This window comes from Dermacentor albipictus, chromosome 3 (genome assembly GCF_038994185.2).
Source record: "Dermacentor albipictus isolate Rhodes 1998 colony chromosome 3, USDA_Dalb.pri_finalv2, whole genome shotgun sequence".
NCBI lineage: Eukaryota > Metazoa > Arthropoda > Arachnida > Ixodida > Ixodidae > Dermacentor > Dermacentor albipictus.
Window position 1 is genome coordinate 5,898,273 of NC_091823.1, and position 24,812 is coordinate 5,923,084.

General features: G+C 46.5%; 1 protein-coding gene across 1 annotated transcript; it reads right to left on the minus strand.

The window, feature by feature from the left end:
- Positions 1-1,227: 1,227 nt before the first annotated feature.
- On the minus strand, positions 1,228-17,290 carry LOC135920170 (coiled-coil domain-containing protein 134-like). The gene is made up of 6 exons (XM_065454317.2): positions 16,949-17,290; positions 16,666-16,787; positions 16,450-16,534; positions 15,367-15,545; positions 14,254-14,325; positions 1,228-1,475 (listed from the first exon to the last, which is right to left on the minus strand). Exons 1-6 carry the CDS (start codon positions 17,052-17,054, stop codon positions 1,377-1,379), a joined length of 663 nt encoding a protein of 220 aa, XP_065310389.1. The 5' UTR covers positions 17,055-17,290; the 3' UTR covers positions 1,228-1,376.
- Positions 17,291-24,812: the final 7,522 nt, after the last annotated feature.

Sequence of the window (24,812 nt, forward strand, 5' to 3'; positions counted from 1 at the left end):
GCATACGGCAACTTCTTCCAGAATTTAACTGCCTATGCCATGATCACTATATGAACAGAGACTTGTTTGAGGCCAGCTCTGTTGCCAGCCTGTTTGACATTCTTCCATCCACAGGCTTCTAATGTGTAATCAGTGACTGCAGTCATATGGCAGAAAAATAATGTCTCACTAGCCTATTCGGTTATGAAACCAGATGATTTTTCAATAATATTTTGCATCCACTGAAAGAAATACTATAACATTACTATCATTATTATTGTGATAGTAAATATATGGAAGCTCCAGGTGCATTTATGCCGTCGCTTTCGTATAAAGTCAAAGGGCAATAAAATCGTTGTCGGAAGCTGTATGCTGTATGTGCAAGTGAAAGCGTGCGAGGATGAGCTGGCAATCACGGCTCAGTCTCGTGCACGCAAGCGAGGAAAGCGGGGACAAAGCATGCCGCCTTCAGTCGTGCGTAAAGCTTTGGGGGAGGGTAGGGTTCTACTTCGGGCCACTTTACCTTGCAAGCCATTTGTGACAGGGACAGTCTGCCACGTGCTGTGTTTTCACAGCTTAGTTCGTGTTGATGGGAGATGCACCACAATGGTCAATTCACTCACTGCTGCTGCCGCGCTTCCTCACTCCATCATTTTGACAGCGAGTTTCCGCGGTAATCGAGTGAGATGTGCTCATGCTTGCTTATGCATGCATGACGCCGTGCTTGTTAATTTAGTTGGTATGTCTACGTTTACAAGTTTATACGGTTGATAAAACTACTATCTTTACTTTGTATAGCTAGCTGCCCACTAATCTGCTGTTGCAATCTATGCTTCGGGCCAAATTGTGACTTTTTTATTAAAAAAATAATGGTTTGCACATATATGGCATAGCACTTGCACTAACACTAACACTTGCACTAACCGGCACATGCAGAAAACATATTACAACTTTGCTCGGTGGATGGCTTGTGTGCTTGTATTTCCCTCCATTCTTTGGCTGGATTGATGATGTAAATATGCCCCAAGAAGCTATGCAGTGGACTCCGTAGAAGTACACTAGTGGTGCCAAATTACACCTGGCAGGGGCCACAAAGCAATAAGCACTGTTAGCAGATGTCCAAGCGAGAGCCTTCTTGCACTGCTCCAAAACAAGACACAGAGCGACGATTCTGAAAAGGCTCCGAAGTTTTGCACTGCTATAGTAGGGCAACACAGTTGTGTTGTACTGGGCGAACAAGAGGCAATCTGCACTTGCAAAAAAGTCGGTTTTATCACTGAGCAATGAATGAAGAGATGGGTGGCAGTCAATGTAACAAAATATCACAAACACGAAGAGACGATGCACAGGACTAGCGATGCTCAGGCAGGCTGCTCACCACACTGGGCAAGCATGAATCACAGTTCTGCTCGGCTTAGCCTTGGGCCACGCTGGATCTTCTTCTTCTTCTTCTTGGGCTTCGGCACTGGCTCGACTGCTGGCACTGGTGATGCAGCCTAATTAAAGACATTGTACAACTCTTGAAATTCAGTGTTAAAGCAGCCACATAGCAAAAAAAATATCATATTTACTCGATTGTAACGCACACCCATTTTCTGTGACCAAAACGAAAAGAAAAAAAAAAGCCACCCTCAATTTTATTGAACACCTGCTTGCCGCGACCTAAAGAAAGAAAAGTCCTTTACAGTACTGCACACCTAATTCTTTCATACAGGAATACAACTTTCTCTCATTTGAAAAAACAAAGATTTACTCCCAATACACTAAAGTTGCGATAAATAAAAAAAGTCTCAGTTTCGCCAGAGAGGTGAAGCATCGATTACGACAGAAAATTAGTTGACGGCTCTACGAAAAGTAAGGATAGTAGTTTTATCGGCCGTGCAAACATCTAAACATTCGCTTGCTAACTAAATTAACAAGCATGTTGTCAGGTGTGCACAAGCAAGCATGAACACGTCTCACGCAATTAACGTGGAAACGCTTTATCAAAACACTGGAGTGGGGAAGTGTAGTAGCAGGAGCGAGCGAATGACCTTTGTGCGGACTCTCGCTTCAACGCCCACTAAGCGACGAGAACACAGCCTGGTGTGGTGCACCTAGATGCGTAGACTCTTGTCTCCATCGCAGATCGCTTTCAAGATAGGGGCCGCGCAGTCGCGCCAAATGTAGCAGCCGCCAGAGTAGAAAGCTTCTCCTGTTTGCGCCAGTCCCACAAGCAAGTTTGAGGAACTCCGGACGCCCGTGATGCAGCTCGATTTTTGTCCGTCTCCGGACACGCGATCACTTTACTTTTAATTGCGGCATCGTGATGAACTTGGCATGTCTTTGCAGTCGGCACTTCCATGCTGATAAAGCAAATGCAGAAAACAGGAAGACGGACGGTGCACTAACCTAAGCACACATACTACAGCACATGGAGAAAGCTACGGCAGCTAGGCTCAAAGCATGTGCGTGGATTGTGAAATGCCGATGCCGATATGGTAACGCAGATTTAGGGTCGTACTCGATTCTAACGTCCTGGCTATTTTTGGACCCATTTTATCAGAAAAAATGTGCGCGTTAGATTCTAGTAAATATGGTAACACATGAGGATGAACCGCAGCAAATTTCATTATTGCAAAATTTAGATATGTAGACATGATTATATTTTTGGCTCATGAGTGCCACCATCTTAAACTAAGATACGAACAACTGCCCTACTTAGCGTGCAGCGGCATCAAGTCGGCATGGTGGTCAAACATTAAATATGTATGCAGAACCATTATAATGCATAAAAATTTAATGCAGTATCTGTTGTTAAAGTTAGAAGTTTGCGCTAACAGCCGATGATAACAGCACTCCAATGCTTCCTTAAAGAGCCTACTGACCGAAATACAAAGTGGACAAAAATACAACATACAAGGTGAAAGTAAACTTCTCACAGTATACGCCACCAACAGCACAACCTTTTACTTTACTATATGGCGAGCCGTCACAGACTGAGCAAAATGAAGCAGCGCTTACACATGCTCGAGCCAGGTAGCACGTGAGGAGAACACCCGGCTACTTTGGCATCAGCGCACTGACTCGTGGTTGCCCAAGTTTGATCGACTATTCAAATAGAGAAATTACTGTAGGAAAGTATCTCAGTAACTTCTCTATTTGAATAGTCGATCGAAGTCAGTGTGCTGATGCCAAAGTACCCGGGTGTTCTCCTCACGTGCTACCTGGCTCGAGCATGTGTAAGCGCAGCTTCATTTTGCTCAGTCTGTGACGGCTTTTTGTCAAGCAGCTTGCCCTCTTGGAGGCCCTTCTTGTGTAGAAATTGCAGCAGTGGCTTAGCAAATTTATTGTCCATGAGCCAATGCCTGTAACTCTGTCTTCTTTTTTTTATATCTTTTCGTAGCTTGGCAACTGCTCTCTCGAAAAGCCCTCGTTCTTTGTTTTCTCATTGGCAGGATTGACTTGGGACATATTCTGGAAAAACGGCTGCTCCATAGTTTACCTCATTTCTGTGACGTGAACTCAAGTTGCTGCTCTCATAAATCAAATGATTTTCGTATTATATTCAAAATGTAGTACATAGCATGATAGTCAGCGCTACAGAACGCTGTAGTGTGTACCAGGTGAGCACCTGTTGTGGCTCAGTGACTGCGCATTGTGGACAGCAGATTAATTCCAGCTCAATTTGTGACCTGGCAGACACATTCCACTGGGGAGCGAGATGTAAAAATGTGCTCACATTTTGGTGCACATTAAAGGCACTGATAACCGCCCAGAAAGTGCCATGAGATTTTGTAGACCTTTTTGTAGAAAAGACCATAATTTATAGTGATATAATAGGGCATGCTGCCCATGGTTCAAGTACAACCTTAAATTTGCACAGAAAGCGGAAAACAGCATGTTGCGACACTTTGTGGTGAAACTTTGCTATAAGGCATGAATTCCCTTGGTGTGACCGCAGACGTGCGTCGGCTGTTATGATGTGCATCATATCTATTGCTTAAAATCACATTAGGTGCTTGTGCTTGAGTCTAGGCATATAACGATTTAAGAAAACTCCTTGCTTACAAGTGCCACTGTCTCATCATCATCAGTCTATTCTTTTATGTCCACTGCAGGACAAAGGCCCCTTCCTGTGATCTCCAATTACCCAGGTCCTGCGCCAACTTATTCTGACTTGCGCCTACAAATTTACTAACTTCATCACCACACCTAGTTTTCTGCTGTCCTTGACTGCACTTCCCTTCTCTTGGCACCCATTCTGTAACTCTAACGGTCCACCAGTTATCCATCCTACGCATTACATGGCCTGCCCAGCTCCATTTTTTTTCTCTTAATGTCAATTAGAATATTGACTATCCCCGTTTGCTCTGATCCGCACTGCTGCGTTCCTGTCTCTTAACGTTACACCTAACCCTTGTCATTCAATCACTCTTTGTACGGTCCTTAACTTGTTCTCGAGCTTTTTTGTCAACCTCCAAGTTTCTGCCCCATATGTTAGCACCAGTAGACTGCAGTGATTATACACCTTTCATTACAGTGATAATGGTAAGTTTCCAGTAAGGATCTGAGTATGTCTGCTGTATTCGCTCCAACCTAACCTTATTGAATTTCCTTCCCATGATCAGAGTCCCCTGTGAGTAATTGACCTAGGTAAACATACTCCTTCACAGACTCTAGAGGCTGACTGGCAATCCTGAACTCTTGTTCCCTTGCCCGGCTATCGGTCATTATCTTTGTCTTCTGCATATTAATCTTCAACCCCACTCTTACATTTTTTCTGTTATGGTCCTCAATAATTTGTTGCAATTCGTCCCCAGTGTTGCTTAGATATTCACTGTTGATCCTCGTACCTAACCCTTCCCAGTTTAATAGCTTGAATACTTCTTCCAAGCATGCAGTGAATAGCATTGCAGAGATTGTGTCTCCTTGTCTGACCCCTTTCTTTATAGATATCTTTCTACTTTTCTTGTGGAAAATTAAGGTAGCTGTGGAATCTCTGTACATATATATTTTCCAAGATATTTATGTAAGTCTCCTGCACTCCTTAATTGCGTGATGCCTCTATGACTAGTGATATCTCAACTGAATCAGATGCCTTTTCATAACCTGTGAAAGCTATTTAGAGAGGCTGATTGTACTCTGCAGATTTCCCTATTACCTGATCAATGATACGGATGTGATCTATTGTAGAGTACCCCTTCCTGAAGCCAGCCTGTTTTCTTGGTTGACTGAATTGTTGCTATTCTATTGGAAATTATCTTGGTGAATATTTTATACAATATTGAAAGCAAGCTAATGGGGCTATAATTTTTTTATTCTTTAAAGTCTCCCTTCTTGTGGATTAGTATAATATAGGCATTCTTCTAGTTCTCTGGTACATTTCGATGTCGTGAGGCACTGCCAATAAAGTGCCACTAGCTTTTCAAGCATGATTTCTCCTCCATTTTTGATTAAACTGACTGTTATTCCAACCACTTTTTCCTCAGTCATGTCTTACAAGGTCCTTCTAACTTCATCACTAGTTGTAGAAGGAGCCTCTGCATCCTGTTCATTACTACTTCGATCGAAGGTAGCGTGGCTGCTCCGGGCACTGTACAGGTCAATATAGAATTCTTCCACTGCTTTTACTATATCTCCAATTGCTGATGATATTACCCCGCTTATTTTTCAGTGCATACATCTTGCCTTGTCCTATGCCAAGTTTTCATCTCACTGATTTCATGCTGCGTCCATTAATTACTGCTTCCTCAGTCTTTCTCATGTTATAATTTCGGATATCCCTTTTTCCTTGTTCATCAATTTTGACACTTTGGCAAAGTCTATCTGGTTTCTTAAGTTGGACACTTTCATGCTTTGCCGTTTCTTCATTAGGTCCATTGTTACTTGCAAAAGCTTACCTACTGATTGCCTTGGTGCCTGTGATGTGTGAAGTGCACGAAGCAGTGCCGTGGTGGAAGAAGAGAACGAAGAGGACAACAGATTGCTTGTGTGCAGGTGAATTCAGTGCTGAACGGAAGGCAGCGACGTCGAGGAGCGTCAAACACACAAACGCACGGTGCAAGAAGATAAAACAAAAAGGAAAATGACCCAATTGGGAACGAGCACGGATTTCCCAGGGGCCAATCAGGAAAAGACAAATTGACCAGAGTGGCAGAAAACCAAGTTGTGCTGGCGGACGGGTGAGAGAGTTTGAAAAAGTGATGCAAGGGTGAAGATCGGCCACCAAACTGGGAGCTGAAGATGGGCCGTTGGGTTCCGGTCCCGAGCCTCCAGGACTTCAACTAACCGGGGCTCCTACTCCTGCCATCCTGTTCCCAGGCATTGCTACTCCTCCCCAGCACGGACTGCTAGCCGAGGCCAGCAAACTTCCGCGCCCGCATGCAGAGTGCAAGCAGTTGGGCTACGGACTGTAGGGGTTGAGGGACGGACTTCGGGATGAAAAACCACAAACTTGTGAGTATTTATTCTACATTATGTACAAGGAGGTGAGACTCAAGTAACATTCGTACAGTCATTACGGGCCGGCAGCAACTCGGACGCTGCGGCCCGCGGCAAGAAGTTCGAGAGAGGTGAATCAGGGAATCAGGGCATCTCCCAGAATGCTCAGGTCTCTCTGGAAGGCTTCTTATACACCCTTCGTGCACTGTAAGTCACGTCATGTTTGACCAATGGGAGAGTCCGCTCCGATGACGCCACTTTCAGCCAATGGTAGGCGCCCGTGTCGCGGTGTCACACCTGGCGGCTCTCTGCGGTCTTGCCTCGCAGACTGGCAATGCACTTCTAACGAAGAGAAGGGGAGGGCTGCTCATGCTCCATTGTCCGAGGCCCACCTGCTAATCCCGGCGGCGCACGAACTTGTTGGCACGTGAACTTGTTGCCTTAAACTTGTTTGCTCGGCCGCTCCTCTGGAATGTGCTTTCCTGCTTCGGCATTCCTCAATTAGCTGTGCTGCGACTCGAAGTGGTTTGGGGAACTCGAAGTAATCGCAGGAAACAGCTCCATATCTAACAGCTCGTCCTCGCCCCGGTTGTTCTGAATGGCCGGTGAACTCAATTCGCTGGCCATGAGGAACGCTGATAGAAGCTGCAGGGTACTGGGGTCGAGCCACGTTTGACGAACTTCGGGATCCTTGGCCCTGGAGAACAGACGTCAAACAAACAAAACAACACAGCGCTGCCCCACGTGTAAGCGCAGGCTCTTCACCCCTGACTCGCCAGGCTATTACTGAGTCAAAATGAACCCTGATCTTTTATTTCACCAATTTTGACAAAGCAGTTCCAACCACCCCTCCAAACAGCCATCCATTTCTCCTTGAATGCCGACAAGACCAGAGTACTATTGTTGTTGCAAAACAAAAGGGTCGTTGACGATGCAAACAACAAATGAAAACAGCCGAACATAACTTAAGTGGCCTAACCACACGAACAGCATGTTTCTAATCTATCGCAGTGGCGTACTTATCGCACGTAATGGTGCCACTGAACAATCTGGTCAACCTCACAAGTACGTAATCACAAGCGCACTAGCCTTGTGGTCACTAAACAAAACGCGTACTTGCATTGTAGGCAAACTTTGCATTCACGCTTACTCACGTTTCTTCCCTGAAAGTCCTACAGGACACGTGACGTAAACGAACAATTAAACTCGCGGGACTTACACACTCCGCAGAACTCTTAAAATGATGCGTCTTCTACTAACTCTTTCCACGCACGTTCACTAAAGAAGTCAGAATACGGCTGCCCTCAACACACACTAGCAACCCAGTCATAAATCTGCTTCCTTCCGTCCACACAGGACATGCGCTAATGGAACTAAGAACGCTTCTCAGTGCAAATCATGCACTCACTGAAAATTTACGCGCTTAACCTTAAAAAATTCAAAACTTAAAAAGAAAGAAGGTTAAATAACACACGCGCTTTACCATAGGCCTTTCGACGATAACCTTGACCTTCAGGTTACTCACACACACACAAAAAAAGCCTATTTACTTATTAATGAGCATTTCGCGAGACTACAGGTTTACTTAAAACACACCTTTCAAATCTCGAGCTTCTCGAACGAAAACATAAATAAAGCTCAAACCTTACACATTGAAAGAAATCCCAGTCTCAATTCGCGAAAACTTTCCGATGCTCAAAATAAAAAACAAAACAACATGCTTTACTTCTACAGGAGCTCTCCTGGCATCCCGTTCCAAGCATTTTCAACTGACTCATACTTTGAGTCTAACTCGAGGTGGGCGTGGTCTGAAAGCTACTCTGGCTGCCGAGAGACAACAAAAGGGCTCATTCACTATCAGCTCCCCCAAGACGTTACGGTCTCCTGCCAATTTGCGTCCTCCCGCCCCACTTTCAACAGGACCTCGACTGACCGCGTCGCTACTCGCCACCTGGTCTCGTCCTGCCACCTTGCGTTTCTTCGAACTGCACGCTGAGCTGTGAAAAGAACTACGGAACGACGAGGAGCTTAACTGCCTCGTGCCCTTTGTCCGCGTCCGTGCAGAACATTCTTCGCGGTCCCCTTTTGACCTGTGGCTCGAACGTTCTGGGTGCGTCAACATCGTCAATGACGACCGCACCTTTCTTCTCCTCGCGCCCTGCCCATTTGGGTTTCTCGCCATCTTTGGCGGCGCTACATAAGTTACCGACTTTCGGTCTTTACCGCGCTTCTTTTTACGGCGCTTTCTCTTTGCACTCGCCTTCATGTCGCCTTCTCGTGCCTCGTGCTGGCCGGTACACATTTCGTCGGCCCGGATCGGTCTCTTACCCGCACAGTCTGAGTGATTCTCACTTAAATCAACACTCTCTCTGCCTCGACTGGCGGACAGCTCAACCGACTCTGGAACAATGCAGCAGGCTTTACTCGAGTTAGACAACTCGCACTCTTGCGAACTGCCCTCTGCTACATTGCCCAGCGCACGCTGTGCATCGGCACACAGCCCGTCGGTATCGATCGCTGTCTCACGCGCACAGTCCGAATGATTATTAACTGAACCATCCCTCTCTAGGCTATCTAGACTGGCGGAGAGCCGCACCGATCCCTGAACAATGCAGTTGTTCTCTCGTGAGCTACGGAGCTCGCCACCCCGAGAACTATTTTCAACTGCATCGTCCAGCTCGCACTTCACTTCTGCACGCACCTCTGGCCTGACATGGGTGCTCGCTTCTGTCGGGTCAGAAGTACCCTTTTCTTCGCTAGCAACCTCGCTAACCTTACCTGCGACGCACACACGCGGTAACTGTGCCAATTTGTTCGCAGCTGGCCTAGCTGTCTCCACAGTCATCTGTTGGTACAGCACCTCGTCGCTCTCCTTGCGGCCTTTAACGGCCTCTGTTGCCACTAAGGCATCGTTAGCAGCTAGCCTTTTCCCTTCACTTATTAATCTGCAGCCAATCTCACAGGCACTACTCTTTTCGTCGGCTTCTGGCGAAAATCTGCTAGATGCTGCCTCATTCTTTCGCTCTGTATTACCTACAGAATTCTCAGACAGCCGTTGTCTCTGTGCCAATAACTGATCACAATACTGTATCTCTTTGATCAGTGCTGCCTTCTCTCTCTCATACTTTTGCTCACGCTCAAGCTTTCGTTCCTGATACCCACGTTCGCGTTCCTTCTCACGTTCGTGACGCTGACACCTAAGAGTAAATTCTTGAAGCTCCTGCTTCCGTTGATTCTCGCGTTCTTCACGCGTACGCTCACTCCTAAGTTCACGAAGCTCCCGCAAACGTACACGACGCTCACGCTCCCGTGGTTCCTGTATCACCTCCCAAGCAAGCTCAATGCTTTTGCCATCATTGCCACTATCTTCAATCGCCTTTATGATAGCTGGCGTTTTCATCCGTTCGTCCGCCTCAACTCCCAAATCGTCGCACACCAACAACAAGTCTAACCTCGTCAACCTTCTAAGATCCATGGCAGCTGCCCCGACAGGTGGTTAAAACTGTTTTCCTTAATTAATTTGTGCAAACACACAATGCAACAAACTCCCGATTCCCAGAACTATCAAAATGAACACACAACATTTGAGTCTGGCGAATCATAAGGAAAAAAACCACGCGCTCACTTACGGTTGCAGCACCCTGCCATCCGGTTCATTCGTCCGCTGTTCCCGGTTCCTCTGGACTCCCTGGGTCGAAAGCTCGCTCCTTCTTCGCTACTCCCAGTTTCTTCGGACCTCTTTCGACGAAGGCTCTCTCTTCTTCGCTCTTCCCGGTTCCTTACGATCTCTCTCGACGAAGGTTGATCCGTAGCGCTGCCACCAGCTGATGCATTCGGAGGCGATCCCACCGCTGCCACCAGATGTAGGGGTTGAGGGACGGACTTCGGGATGAAAAACCACAAACTTGTGAGTATTTATTCTACATTATGTACAAGGAGGTGAGACTCAAGTAACATTCGTACAGTCATTACGGGCCGGCAGCAACTCGGACGCTGCGGCCCGCGGCAAGAAGTTCGAGAGAGGTGAATCAGGGAATCAGGGCATCTCCCAGAATGCTCAGGTCTCTCTGGAAGGCTTCTTATACACCCTTCGTGCACTGTAAGTCACGTCATGTTTGACCAATGGGAGAGTCCGCTCCGATGACGCCACTTTCAGCCAATGGTAGGCGCCCGTGTCGCGGTGTCACACCTGGCGGCTCTCTGCGGTCTTGCCTCGCAGACTGGCAATGCACTTCTAACGAAGAGAAGGGGAGGGCTGCTCATGCTCCATTGTCCGAGGCCCACCTGCTAATCCCGGCGGCGCACGAACTTGTTGGCACGTGAACTTGTTGCCTTAAACTTGTTTGCTCGGCCGCTCCTCTGGAATGTGCTTTCCTGCTTCGGCATTCCTCAATTAGCTGTGCTGCGACTCGAAGTGGTTTGGGGAACTCGAAGTAATCGCAGGAAACAGCTCCATATCTAACAGGACCAGAGTTTGCACCCAGCTGCCTAGCTGAGACGTCGCCACCCTCTGCCTATGCCACCAAGCCGCCTGCTTCCCTTCTCCAAGCACGAGCTGTCACACTCTGGTCATTGGCTCATCTGTGAACTACATCAACACTGTGGCGAGACCAATGCCACTTCTTTCACTGCCTAGTCTCCACCCCTCCACATCAAACTGTTCCGTGCACGCTTACACACATAATCTGCCCCTAACTCGAGTGCTGTGGCTACTGTTGTAGCTCTTACTGTAGTTTGTTTCTGGTTGTAAGCTTTCAGTGAGTGGTTATTTTACATGTTTCTATTTCCGTTTGTTACACAAAGTGTTGTGTGTGTTTTAGAAGAAGTGGCTTTGTCCTCAATTGTTCTCAGAGGCTTCGCCTCGGGGAGCCATCTGCGACGATTAAACAAGAGAACCTGCATCACAGTGCCCTAACTTCCACTTCAATTGCTGCTTTTGAAATCTGCTCAGTTACGGTTTTATTCATTACCTCTATGTCATCTTCATCTCCCTATTCTAAAGGTGCATATCTGTTTGCAAGCACCAGCTTGAATTGGTCAGCTTTTGCCCTTACTGCATCTAGGTTGGCAGCTTGTTTTTTCTTTACTAGTTTTACTCTTTCTCTCTTCATATTGAGGGAAATCCTAGCCCTCACTAACCTACGATCACTGCACTTTACCCTACCTATCACTTCTACATCCTACTCTATGCTGGGATCGGCAGAAAGTATGAAATCAATTTCATTTCTTGTTTCACCATTAGGGCTTTTCGAGGTCCACTTTCTGTTGCTACGCTTCCTGAAAAAGGTGTTCATTATTTGAAGCTTATTCCTTTCTGCGAATTCTACCAGCAGCTCTCCTCTAGCGTTTCTAGAATTGACGCCGTAGTTGCCACTTGCCTGTTCACCCGCCTGCTTTTTCCCCACTTTTGCATTGAAGTCACCCATTACCTACCGCTGTATACAGAGTTTGCAGTTTTTTGATAGCTAATTCAACATCTTCATAAAACTGATCTATTTCTGCATCATCGTGACTGGACGTTGGAGCATAGGCTTGTACTACCTTTATTCTATACTTCCTATTCAGCTTTATTATGACTACTGCTACCCTCTCATTAATGCTGCAGAATTCATCAATGTTGCCCGCTGTGTCTTTATGGATTAGAACGCCTACCCCATATTGTCTCTTATTTGGAAGTCCTCTGTAGCAGAGGACATGGCCATTAGTCAGCACTGCATAAGTCTCACCAGTTCTTCCAACATCACTAAGGCCAATAATATCCTATGCAAGACCTCATAATTCCTCAAAAAGACCTGCTAAGCTAGCTTCACTTGAGGGGGTTCCGGTGTTGAACGTTGCCAGGTTAAGTTTCCAGTGGCAGTCTGTCCGGATCCAGAGATTCTTAGCACCCTCCACCACGTTGAAGGTCTGACTGCTGCCTTAGTCAGTTGCTCCACAGCCACTGGGGACTGAGGCCCATGGGTTAATTGTAGGGATCATGAGGGAGGTTGTGGTCGAATACTGCACCAGGGAAGCCAATTCCCGTTATGTTGAGGGAGTATCTTTGTTGAAGCTTAGTGGGCCTTCCTAATTTGGTCGCACCTGGACTAGCATAGCCCCACTGGCTCTCTGCTTTTTTTTTTTTTTTTGCCGGTGTCAGGTGCCACTTCAAGCCTGAAAATGTCTATGCGGTGGCAAATGGAAAGGCAGAACTGTGCTGTCCCCACACTGTATAGCGGTGCACATTACATTGTTTAACACATTAGTCCTCATGCATGTAACCTCTGCTCACACATTCAAGCTAAATTTATTTGCTTCAGCTAGCTCAGGTTATTTAAGAGACGACGTGCTTCCGAACAGCAAAACACTGAACTGCGCATCACATAAAATTCACTGTAGTAGTAGCATCGTTTTCATTTCGACAACTTGGCTTCACTTGGCTAAGTAGAACTTGGCTTGAAGTGTAAAACGAAACGACCTGATTGCTCTCTACATGAACACTACGAATAAGTAGTGCCAGTCTCTAAGCCATGCATGACTTGCAATAAGCGGAACCTGAAATTGGGCTGCCCACAGTTACAGCTGAGTCACTTGTGTGGCATACAAAGCCTTAGCAGTCAATGTTAAATTCATACCTGCAGCAGAAAATAGTGATAGATGATACGGTGTCACACCAATACTGAAGAGGTTGTCTAAAGTAATAGTTTTAACCCTTTGTGGACATATGTTGTGCCCATGCTGCCATGCGAAAATATCGGCTCTGATCACATGTGAGGAAGCACCTGACACGCACACTTGCTCGCATTCTCCGGTTATTTTTAGGTTATTTGAGTTGGTTGCGCCATATCTTGGCAGCGTTTTTCAACTACGAAGTGCAGTTTTTGTCATCTCCAGATAAGGGCAGCATTTTTTCTAATGCATTTGAAGGAACCTTTGCACACAAATTGTGGTGTGTACTGTTGACCGGTTGGCGACGTTTTCTGCTCGGGCATTTTATGGACGGAACCTGCGTAAGTTTAGTGAGTCTGATGATGGTTTCAGCACCGAGGAGGACTATGTGCCAACTTCGGATGGTTGTAAACACCTACCTTTTGATGAAAATTTCAGTTGGCTACTACAGGAATCAAGAAACTGAGACACCTCTCCTACCGGCAAAAACTTATTGAACAGCTTGTTGGTGACAAGCGGTCAAAACCGAAGAGGTGCCTGTCTGCAAATTCCCAAGGGGATGAGCACTCGGATGGCAAGCCACACTTTACATATAATAATGCGAATGGCAACAGCAAGAACTGCACTATGTGCAATGATAGAAGAAAGGCGGAAGGAAGGAGACTGTTTTCTACTGCGAGACAGGCAGTGCAAATCGTGGCCTCCACCCTGGTAACTGCTTCGAGTGTTACCATACTGTCTGAAGTGCCGCTGACTGCCATGGGTATAGAGAAATATTTCTCAAATAAATGCCCTAACATGTCTCAGAAGGGTTTGGGTGCGAGCTAGTTGGTACGGATTATTCATATTTAAAACAGCGCCAAAACACATGGACAAGGGAGGACACAGGACAGCGCTCGTCCTGTGTCCTCCTTTGTCCATGTTTTTTGGCGCTGTTTTAAATATGAATGGCTCTAACATGTGTTTGTGTATCTAAGCACTTTTTGTGCATGACACCCAAAATGCGCAGAATGGCTTCTGACTGGAACGACCACAATTTGGGTAAAGGTCTATGACTGCAACGGGTCAATGACATTCAACTACATGCATATATGATGCAAGACTTAAAAAGAAGATATATTGGTTGTGTCTTGCCTACAATTGGGAATGGTTAGCACAAGCTTGCAATGTGTAATGGATGCCATCCAATGACATTATACTCACTTTTGCTTGCTTTACTGCATATGGGTTGTGATAATTGGGGTCTTTCTCAACCAAGCCCAGTTCCTGAGCAACCTGCGTCAACAATGGAACTGTAAAAACCTTGCTACAATACAGGGTGCAGCAGCTGTTAAGAACAAACACCTGGGTGAAGCAAAAAGTTACTCCTGTTTCAGAAAAACGAATGTACTTGAACCATATTTGATACAAAGCTCATGAGCTCCCTTATACTGAATTTCATCCATGAATCTACCGCTAACTTCAATCATGACCTTAATTCTGCTCCAAAAGCATCTACAGGTCTAAATAAGGTGCTCATTTTAAATGTTGGGCATCACGTTTATAATGACTGCCTTCAAAGGAGTCTTTGTGTTGTGATGCTGCATGCTGGACTCCCCCCCCCCCTTCAACAGTGCCCAATACATAGCAGTCCATAAGGTTCAGGTTTAAGAGTTAGGGGCCACATGTTTAAAGTGATGCTCGCCGCTAACAATCCTCTAGACCGTGGCAGACGATGGAAACCTGGTATGCATGATAGTGGGAAGATCTGCAGGGCTGCTGCAAAGCCACTTGTTATATTTAGAAATGAAACACTGAAATCGCTGTGGTCCGCAACAAGTGCGGCAAGCACAGCATGCCATTTTATTTTGTGTAAGGCTAGAGGCTGCCTTCTTGATGAAAATGCTAGACAGATGACGTACAAGCACCACTGAAGTGAGTCCAAAAATTATGGCATGACGGATGTAGAGGGTGCAGTAGGCAGATATGGCATGATGACTGTTCTCAAATACGTGCTGTTCCCTGTATATTCCACTGAACAACAAAGAGCTGGAAATGTTAACTCAAAACACTTAAAAAGACATGCATGATTGCAAACCACATGTAAAATATGATGAGCACATTTTTCATAGCAAACCACACATGCAAATACATAAACAGAAAGGAAGTAAATCCCCCCCCCCCATTCTTCTTTACCGCAAAAAAGAACAGCCATGTTTGGTCTATTTCATGAAGTGCTTCGTACGGGTGCAATATTACGGATCTGATCTTATTCTAAATATAAGTGATGTGCCTGATGTAACAGACTGAACAGTATACCCTCTGCAGAAAGCTTACCAGGTTGATCAGTTTGGTTGTGGTTTCATCATATAGTTCAGTGGAATTCGCGAATCCAATGGCCCAGTTGAGTACCATGGCGCCGGCCTTGTTCATGTTCAACACAGCATGAGCAATGTTTGGGAGCCGCAGGATTATTTCTCCAAAGAAAGCGGTGTTTTCCAAAACTTGCGACAACGCTGAAATATTACCAATAATATCGTAATAATATTAACACGAAACAAATGCAAAGTGTCTTGAATGTTACACTTTACACACACAAACGAGAGCGGAAATATGAATCAAACCGAGGAACTTGGGTTTCTACTGAAGCAAAAGCCAAGCCCATCGAGTTATTGAAAGCATAGGGGCACCTAACTACACTGTACATATACCGTATTTACTCGATTCTAAGCACCCCCCCCTTTTTTTTCACGATCTCGATACCCAAAGTGAGGGGGGGGGGGGTGCTTAGATTCGAAAAATCTAGAATGACCCCCCCCCCCCCTCTTCTCGCTGCGACATCACGACGATACGGGTGCGAGAAATATTTTATTTTGCAAACGTTCAAAAGAAAAATCGGTGCAGACAGTGAACCCACCGCTTGTGTCGGATGCTCAGTTACTATCACTGCCACTCGAGTTCGTCGCACCGCTTGAACCGCCGCTCTCGGTATACCATAGCAGGTCGTCTTCCGTTCCGTCGAATTGGTTTTGGATCGAGCACTTCTTAAGATTTGACTATAACGTGCACTTGGACCCGCTTCCACGCGTCCGAAATTCACTTTGCCATGGTTGATGGGGATGCTTTCTGCAGCTTTCGCCGTACAGCCGTACAGTCCGGCTGTACGGCGTATTCGAGCCGCGGACGCCTTGCCACCTCGGGACTCCGACCGCTCTGGCTCGATGACAGAGTGAGCAAGCGCGCTTGGCGGCCTTGGCTACACGCTCTGCCTAACAAATAGGGGGGTGCTTAGATTCGCATGCAAACTTTTTTCCCAGTTTTCTCGCGAAAATAGAGGGGGGTGCTTAGAATCGGGGGGTGCTTATAATCGCAAAAATACGGTAATAGCGTATGCGCGCGCACACCATCCGAAAAACCCACCGTCTCTTGTACTTTCGTCCTCCGGGAAGGCGCCGCCAGGAATGTAGTCCGAACTCTCAAGTTTCAGCTTCGATGTCGTAAGTACCTGACAAAACAGCGGTACATGAAGCACTTGTACGCACGCCCAGACACCTGCGCTGCTTTACAGTAAGCACAGTGATTTGTCACAGCGACAGTGAAACGAAATAAAATATTGAGAGGAGAACGAAAAGTTACCTCATTAATTTTGTCTAATACAATGTTGACTAGTTTGGCTTGCTTTTCAAAATTGTCTAGCTTCAATATACTCTTCACGGCTTCAAGGCGCTCGGCGCGACGCATCTTGAACATCTTCCGATCTGAAACCCGGTTAAGGAACAACCAAGCGCGCCCATCGCGTAAGTGCCCCTACCACTGAAGCGCAATGAACTACGAGCAGTCACAGAACAAAAAAAGCACAGAAATATTAACTGTGGAGGGATGATGACGTGTATCTGTCAGAGACGAACGCCAAGGATACATTGCTGCACATGTGGAGGTAGTACATTTTCTCTTGTGTCTTGGGCAAAGCAAACTCCGAGCAAAGTAGCTGCCAGCAGCAATCTGAAGACTCGGTCAGCGCTCATGGTGATCACCTAAATACTTATATGTGCAATGAATAGTCCAGCTCAACGTAAAAACTCAGCGACGTTCGATAAGCGCACATCACACCAGCCTGCACCAGCCACAGCGATGCAACCACGTGTTTTGTTGACAAACGCACTCCTAGCATAGAATGGCGAAGTTTTCCCCACAACTTCCGCCATGTTTGTGTACAAAGAGGAAAAAAAAACATTTATGTCGCGAATCATAATTATTTTGTTCACTATTACTTATTGCAAATCAATTGAATAGCTCAAAAATAGCTTGCGAATCAAATAAGGTCCAGAGCAAACGCGGAACAACAACACACCGTGGCAACTTGAGTTTCAGTTTCGTATCGTTAATTCCTATTTTCTTTCTTTCCAGAAAAAAAAAAGATTCACGTTTCTGGCGGTTATTTTTTAAAAGCTGGTAAAGTTTCATTTGTCGTTCACTAGTAAGACAGTTTTTATGTTCGGCTAATGGTGTGTTCCAATTCTGGCCAGCAAAGATTTGTGCTCACCGCTGCACTGTTCTTGCTAAAATTTTGCAGAACGATCGCATTTTTGGCGTCGACTACGCTTAGTACAACACTTGGCACAGTTAATTGGCCGGTTTTTAAGAAAAAAGTGCAAATTTGCCTGCGCTTATGGGGACGCGAGCCACTGCCGCGATAACGCAAGCATAAACTTGTGTAAAATAAAAACAGAAACAGCGGAACACAGGACCAGCGAATGAAGAGCACAGGACAGAGCGCTGACTTTACTCGCTCGCATAGAGTTTCCTACAAGAAAACTCTATGCTCGCTCGTCCTGAGTTGCGCTGTTCCTGTTTTTATTCTAAAGATATTCTAAACTTGTGGCGTCACCTGCCGTCATCTGCAGAAAGCAGCGTTTCAGTATAGTGTTTAGAATGTACGTACTGGCTAGTGTACCGTCCGCGTCTTCCCAGGTGGCACCGGATGCGATGAATGCCGGCGGCTGCCGCTAGGAGCGCTGCAGTGCAGGTGTGCAGGTGTGTGAACCCGCCTTGTTTCCACTGCATCGACAAGCGGGCTGCTGCGCTTTTTATTTTTATTAAGCCGCAGCAGCACAGTTCAAATGCGGGCAGCTAATTACTGATTAGGGTTTGTTTTGTTTACAACAGGTTTCTTTAGCGCTTGTCGCTTGCGTGAAAAGCTTGTGCTAGCTCAGCTCGCTTTCGAGCGGGGAACCTCATGTGTTTCTATGCTGGCGATGAGAAAACGTCATTTTTAAGGCCTTAGATCTGCATGTTTCAAGGTCGTGTTGTGAGGTACAGAACACATCACACGATCCAAGGAAGGCCAGACGCGAACCAAAGCATGTCCAGCCGTGTATAAGTGATGATTAGCAAATTTAATTATTGATAATGATTGGATTAAGGTGAATTGGGGGGAGTAAGGTGGATTAGAGCGGATGAAGGAGAATTAGGGTGGATTACAGAAGGCTTTACAAGGCGTTCGCCTTCGTGTCTCTTAGGCGATAGGTAAGGACACTTGTTTTTTATTCTAGCAATGATGGCAGCGTAATTTTTTTAAGGGTAAGCTTTAGATTGCATTTTTTTATTCTAATGAAGTAAAATAATTTTAAGGTTATGTTACTGTACTATTAATGCTATATTATTGCATAACCATTCAAGGCCATTGTAACCGATCATCTTTTGAAATGACTCGAATTTCGCTGTTCTTTATCTTTTTATTTTATTTGCTGCTGTTTCTGCCTATTTGTCTTACTGTTGTCCTTATGGTTTGAATGTTTTTGGTTGTTTGTAAACCAAGTACCCATCCCCTCATAATGCCCATTGGGCCCCGAGGGTATGATAATGAGTAAATGAAATGAGTAAATGAACTGTGGTGTCCTTTGTACTATACATTTTTGTATGCTAGGTAAATACGTGCAGGTTTCTTTTTATTTCTGATATACGGGAACAAAAAATAATGAACATTTTTTTTTATTTGAGCGTAACAAAGATTTTATTCAAGCGTAACAACAGACAACGCAGGCACAAGGCAGCACTAGATATGAGATAATGTACTGTACACATACATGAAGAAGGTAGATCTAGTGGCAGTGACGCAGTTTAAGGAGCTTCTGCCGTTGCCTTTGCGCTTCCCTCCCTTTGTTGATGCCTTTTACAAAAAAACGAAACCTCAAGAAAACATATAGAATTTTACAACTGCTGTCAAAGCTGATTTTTCATGCTCTGGGCCCTCTGGGCGCCCTAGTCGTGGAAGGGCCAGTGTCTGGAGCTGACCTGAAAAAATCAGCTAGACTCGCTACATGTAACTTGTTTTTGCTAAAGAACACAGTAAAAACATATCTTCCATGGCCTTCACAGCGGTTGACAAGGTCTGACTAAGATAGACAAGGCCTCCATTTTCAAAGTGGATAGTGCAAAATGAAGCAGCGTCAGCACTAGCTTCAGCTTAATTACGCAAAGGAATTAAGCCTGCACACTGTCGTCAATAATTTTTGGCAGCGATCTTTCGTTCAACATAACCTCCAGTATAGTACTACTGCTCCATCTTTCTTGTTTTTCTTTTTCCTGGCACTCACAAGGTGCATGCGTAGGATACTCGGGAAATATCGTTGGTATGGCGTAGAGTTTCAGGCGTGTTTTATTGCGGGGAATCTCGTGGACAAAGTCGTTCACGGTGATAGAGAGCGCACGCTGGAATAAACTGTTTTCTAAATGTTTTTCACAAACCACAGCAGTTGGTACCAGCCTTCTGTCCGTTCTCCTGGTCATTCTTGCCCATTCTGCTACCCCTTCGTATCAGATGGTGGAGTGAACAAGGATACACGCCCTTTGTTCGAGCGGTAACCGCTTCTACACAACGGCACAAAGCAGGTCCTCTCCTTGCACTCAAGCTTCGGCATTTTTTCACCGCCGCCGCATAGTTCTCGTAATGACAAGCACACGAACACAGAAGCGACGCACTCACTTTTCGACAACACCAAGAACAAACACGCAACGCTGTAATGAGACAGAACACGCAAACATAGAAACCGACGCAACCGCTGCGAAACTGATGTGCGAAGCAGACGACACGCGCAGTCTGCACCCACTCGTATGACAGCGACTTCTGCCGGCCATCATGGACATTCATTGCAGGCGGCGCCACGCTCCTCCATTGAAAAAGTGGGTGCACGGCACACTAGCCAGTACATTCTAGGAAGGATGCCGCCATAGAATCACGACCTACTGAACTCCAGACCTGCACAGATCTCCCTGCTCCAGCACGCCTCGTCGAGTTCGCCCCTTTTGCCGCTAAGGACCGAACTTACGAGCAGAGTGGCGCTAGCTATAACCTGGACTCTGTCGTCTGCTTCGGCGATTTGTTCAGCGCTCGCGCTGCCATTTCGGCAGGCACGAAGCGCTTGTATTGGTGGTAAATGAATAAATTCAGAAATATAAAACGAAAACAAAAAAGTTGCGAGTGCTTTGCGTTTGAAGAGTGAAATTAGCTTTGGTGACCTGGAGTGGAGGCGCCGCCAATCCGTCCTTCTAATTTTCCTGTGCTTCCCTCTGCCGCACGCCGCTGAAAACATTTTGGAAGGCTCCTGGTGCTTTCGCCGGTTGATTTGTGCACCTGCGCCCACGTTGAGTGCGCGTCGGTTCTGCATTTCGTGGATCGCGAATCATTATTAATGGCTTTTTCTGGACAGCATGTCGTTCCTGGAAGCCATGTAGCACTGACCGACAACTGGGTGAGCAGACCTGAGCGCGCTATTCTGCAAACAGTGCGGCCGATAAAGGCACGCTGAGTTCCGTTAGGCGACACGGCTGCCTTAGAATTTGTCACTGATTTCTGCACTTGGACATCGATTTTTGCATTCTTTTTACTCATCATTTAGACATTTCGCACATTCAAGAAGTCTTCGAGCGCAGCCTTCTGCGTCGGATTTATCAAAGCGGTGCACGTGTTCGCATCGACATCTACAGTCGCAGGTCGTTGTTATCGTCAAATATTGGGGAAAAGGTGCATCAATGATATGAAATAGTGTCAAAATGTAGCAAAACATGCATATCTGCGCACATGTGCCATGTTGTTACACCCTGAGACGAGTCAATATGAGAGGCCGAACCACTTAAACAACGACAACTGTGATCCAGATACATATATTACTGGCTGTTAATTAACAAATTCTCGAGTTTCTTTTAACGCCATCATACTTAGTTTTAGCGCGCTATACAGCTTTATTAGAGAAAACTGTGCTCACGTAAGCGCTACCGAAGTCGTGGCGCAGTGGTTAGGGCGCCCGCCTTGGCTTCGGCAGGTGGCTGGTTCGAATCCCACCACCGGCGGAGACCCACCGCTCAAACGGGTACAAGTGTCTCCACTGCCCGGAGCATGGCTCCAATTCGTGGGATGTGCACTTGGGAGGCGCTGCTAACTCCGCTGCGTCATTCTTCGAACCAGCTTAAAGTGGCTAGGAGCAGGACGCTCTGTGGTTGCTGACATAACTCATTCGGTCGTAGACCTGAGTGGCATGTCTGGCAATTCACGCCTAAATTAAACATAATTAGGTGCTCATTTGTAGGCCATGTTGTTCTCTCACGAAGAACGCGCAGATGCCATCGCTCACACGTCATTGGTATAACTGAGCGAGGTGGTGTAGTGGCTGCACGTCTACCGATAACCGACACTTGCGCTACTGCGACACGCCCCTTTGATAAGGGCTTATATACCGCGGCGCCGAGCGTAGCCCGCGCACTTCTTATCAGAGACGGCGGCCCAGCTGTGCTGGCGCTCGCCAGTCACCTTGACCATGGAATAAAGAAATTCCTTTGCGTACTTTCCCTGCAACTGCCTGGTTCTTGCCTGCCTGGAAGAACACCACATAATGGCGACGAGGATGAACGCATCGACAGCGGGACCCTGCAGCTAAGTTGGCAGTCTCTTCACTTCGGAACCGACAATACTGCGAGATGGCCTCGCAGATGGAACCTTTCGTCCACTCGACCAGTGACTGGACGTCGTACGACAAGCGATTCTCATCGTACCTGAGGGCAAACAAGGTTCCAGCCGAACTTCAAGTCGACGTTTTCGTGAGTCTGATCGGTGCGAAAACCTACCAACTGTTAAAGTCTTTGACTGCTCCCGATACGCCTACTTCGAAGTCGTTAAGCGCGTTAAGGGAAGTTTTGAGCAAGCACCTGTCGCCAAAGCCATCCGTTATTGCCGAGAGAGCCAAGTTTTACCGCGCCGTGCAGGGCGAAATGCAGACGATAGCTCAGTTTGTAGAAGAGATACGCAAGCTGGCTCAAACCTGCGATTTCGGTTCTTTTTTCGACGATGAGCTTCGCGACAAGTTTGTGTGTGGCATGCGGCGAATAGACATCCAGAGACAGCTGTTCGTCGAGGACAATCACTTAACTTTCCAGAAGGCAGTTGACCGTGCTCTGGCGTCCGAGGCCGCAATGAACAATGCAGTGAGAACCCATGATTTATCAGATAACGATGGCCTAGTTCCCCGAATGCAGAGCAAGCCCCTCCAGCTGAAGCAGAAAAGGGGATAACTTCAATACCCGAATCCGAGCTAGGCCCGAGGGACAAAATAACAGTTGAGGAGAGCCTGCCAGCTGACCAGCTCAATGAGAGCGTAGCACTAGAGTGTCAAAGTTCTAGCCTGCAGGAAGAGCAAGCTGACGCACTCACAAGCGAGACAGGGTCGTTATTATCACCGGCCTCAAAGAACTTTGATCAGCTCTTACGTGGGATAGAGAGTCACTGGCAGCTGAGCAAAAGAATGATGAGAGCTTAGCTAAATTATATGACACAGCTAAAGAAGGCATTGCTAGGCGCAACGTGACGATACATGAGAGAGGAGGATTGTTGTATCGGCACTACAGAGATCGAAAGGGTAGGATTTTAGATGAGTTAGTCGTACCTACTAAGTATAGGGAGGACCTTTTGAGTCTTTGTCGTGGAAATGGGTGGTCCGGCCACCTAGGCATAAACAAATCAAAGGAAAGATTGCTTATGGAATACTACTGGCCTGGCTGTTTCAAAGACGTAGAAAACTTTGTAAGATCATGCGACGCCTGCCAGCGTTCTGGTAAACCAGGAGAGACATGGAAAGCTCCACTGAAGGTAGTGCCCTTAATAACAGAGCCTTTCAGACGACTTGTAATAGACACGGTAGGGCCTCTTCCAAAAACAAAATCGGGCTACAGGTACTTGTTTGCCATGCTGTGTCCGGCTACCAAGTTTCCAGAAGCAATCCCTTTGAAAGAGCTCAGCTCCACGGAAGTAGTAGATGCGCTTTTGACAGTGTTTGCACGAGTTGGGTTTCCAGCCGAAATTCAGGCAGATCAAGGGTCAGTATTCACGAGCGCACTGACTTCCACATTCTTGCAAAAGTGCGGGGTAAAGTTAATACACAGTTCTGTCTATCACTCTCAGTCAAACAGTGTAGAGAGGTTGCATTCGGTGCTTAAGCGAGTTTTGCGTGCGCTCTGTTACGAGCATAAGGAGGACTGGGAGAACTGTCTGCCGGCAACTTTGTTTGCTTTGCGAACGGTCCCACATGAAGCGACAGGGTTCTCACCAGCAGAACTACTGTATGGGAGGACACTCCGTTCTCCACTGAGAATGGTAAGAGAGATGTGGGAGGAAAGGGGGGAGAGTCCAACAGTGGTTGAATACGTGCTAAATTTGCTGGAACGGCTAAGCGCAACCCAAGAACTAGTCGGAAAGAACATGGGAATAGCTCAAGAAAACGCCAAATTGTATTACGGCAAGAATGCGAGGCTTCGTACATTTAACGCCGGAGACCAGGTAATGATCCTCAAACCTTCAAGAAAGAACAAGCTTGAAGTTCACTGGGACGGGCCCGTTAAAGTGTTGCACAAACTTTCAGATACTAACTATGCTCTGAAAATGCCCGGTCGCAGGAAGGAGGTGAGGATATATCACTGCAATTTGATGAAGCCGTATATAGAGAGGAGCGGAGTCGTTAACTATACCATCAAAGAGCAGGATGGCACTAGTACCAAGTTTAAAGAGTATAGGGCGACCTCCAACTCTGAAATCGGCCTAGAAGAAGTAGTAGAACACTCGGTAAGCTCGCACGCTCTAAGACCCGAGCAGCTAGATGAGCTAAAAGAGGTGTTAGGGGAATATCTCGACAGATTCAGTGATCGGCCGGGTAGAACCGAACTAATAACGCATGAAATAGAGCTGACATCAACCGAACCAGTAAGATCAAAGCCTTACAGGGTGTCTCCAAGACAGAGAGAGATTATGGAGGCAGAGATACAGCGCATGCTAGAGTTGGGAGTTATTGAGCCCGCTGAGAGTGACTACACGTCACCGCTAATACTGGTAGAAACCCCTAACAAGGACCCTCGTCCGTGTGTTGACTACAGGAAGTTAAATGCCATCACTAGGGATCAGCTGTACCCGATACCCAACATTGAGGATCGAATTGAAAGAGTTAGCGCTGCTAAATACATTTCAACTATAGATCTCGTGCGGGGGTACTGGCAAGTTCCCCTTTCAGAAAGTGCCAGCCGCTATGCCGCATTCATCTCACCTGTAGGCACTTTTCGCCCTCTCGCACTCAGCTTCGGGCTGGAGAACGCGCCGTTTAGCTTCTCTAAGTTAGTGGATATTGTCCTAAAAGACTTGCAGGAGTTCGCCTTGCCCTATCTTGATGATGTAGCAATTTTTCCGGACAGCTGGGAAAAACACGTATCGCACCTCAAACAGGTGTTCTCACGGTTGAGGGAAGCCG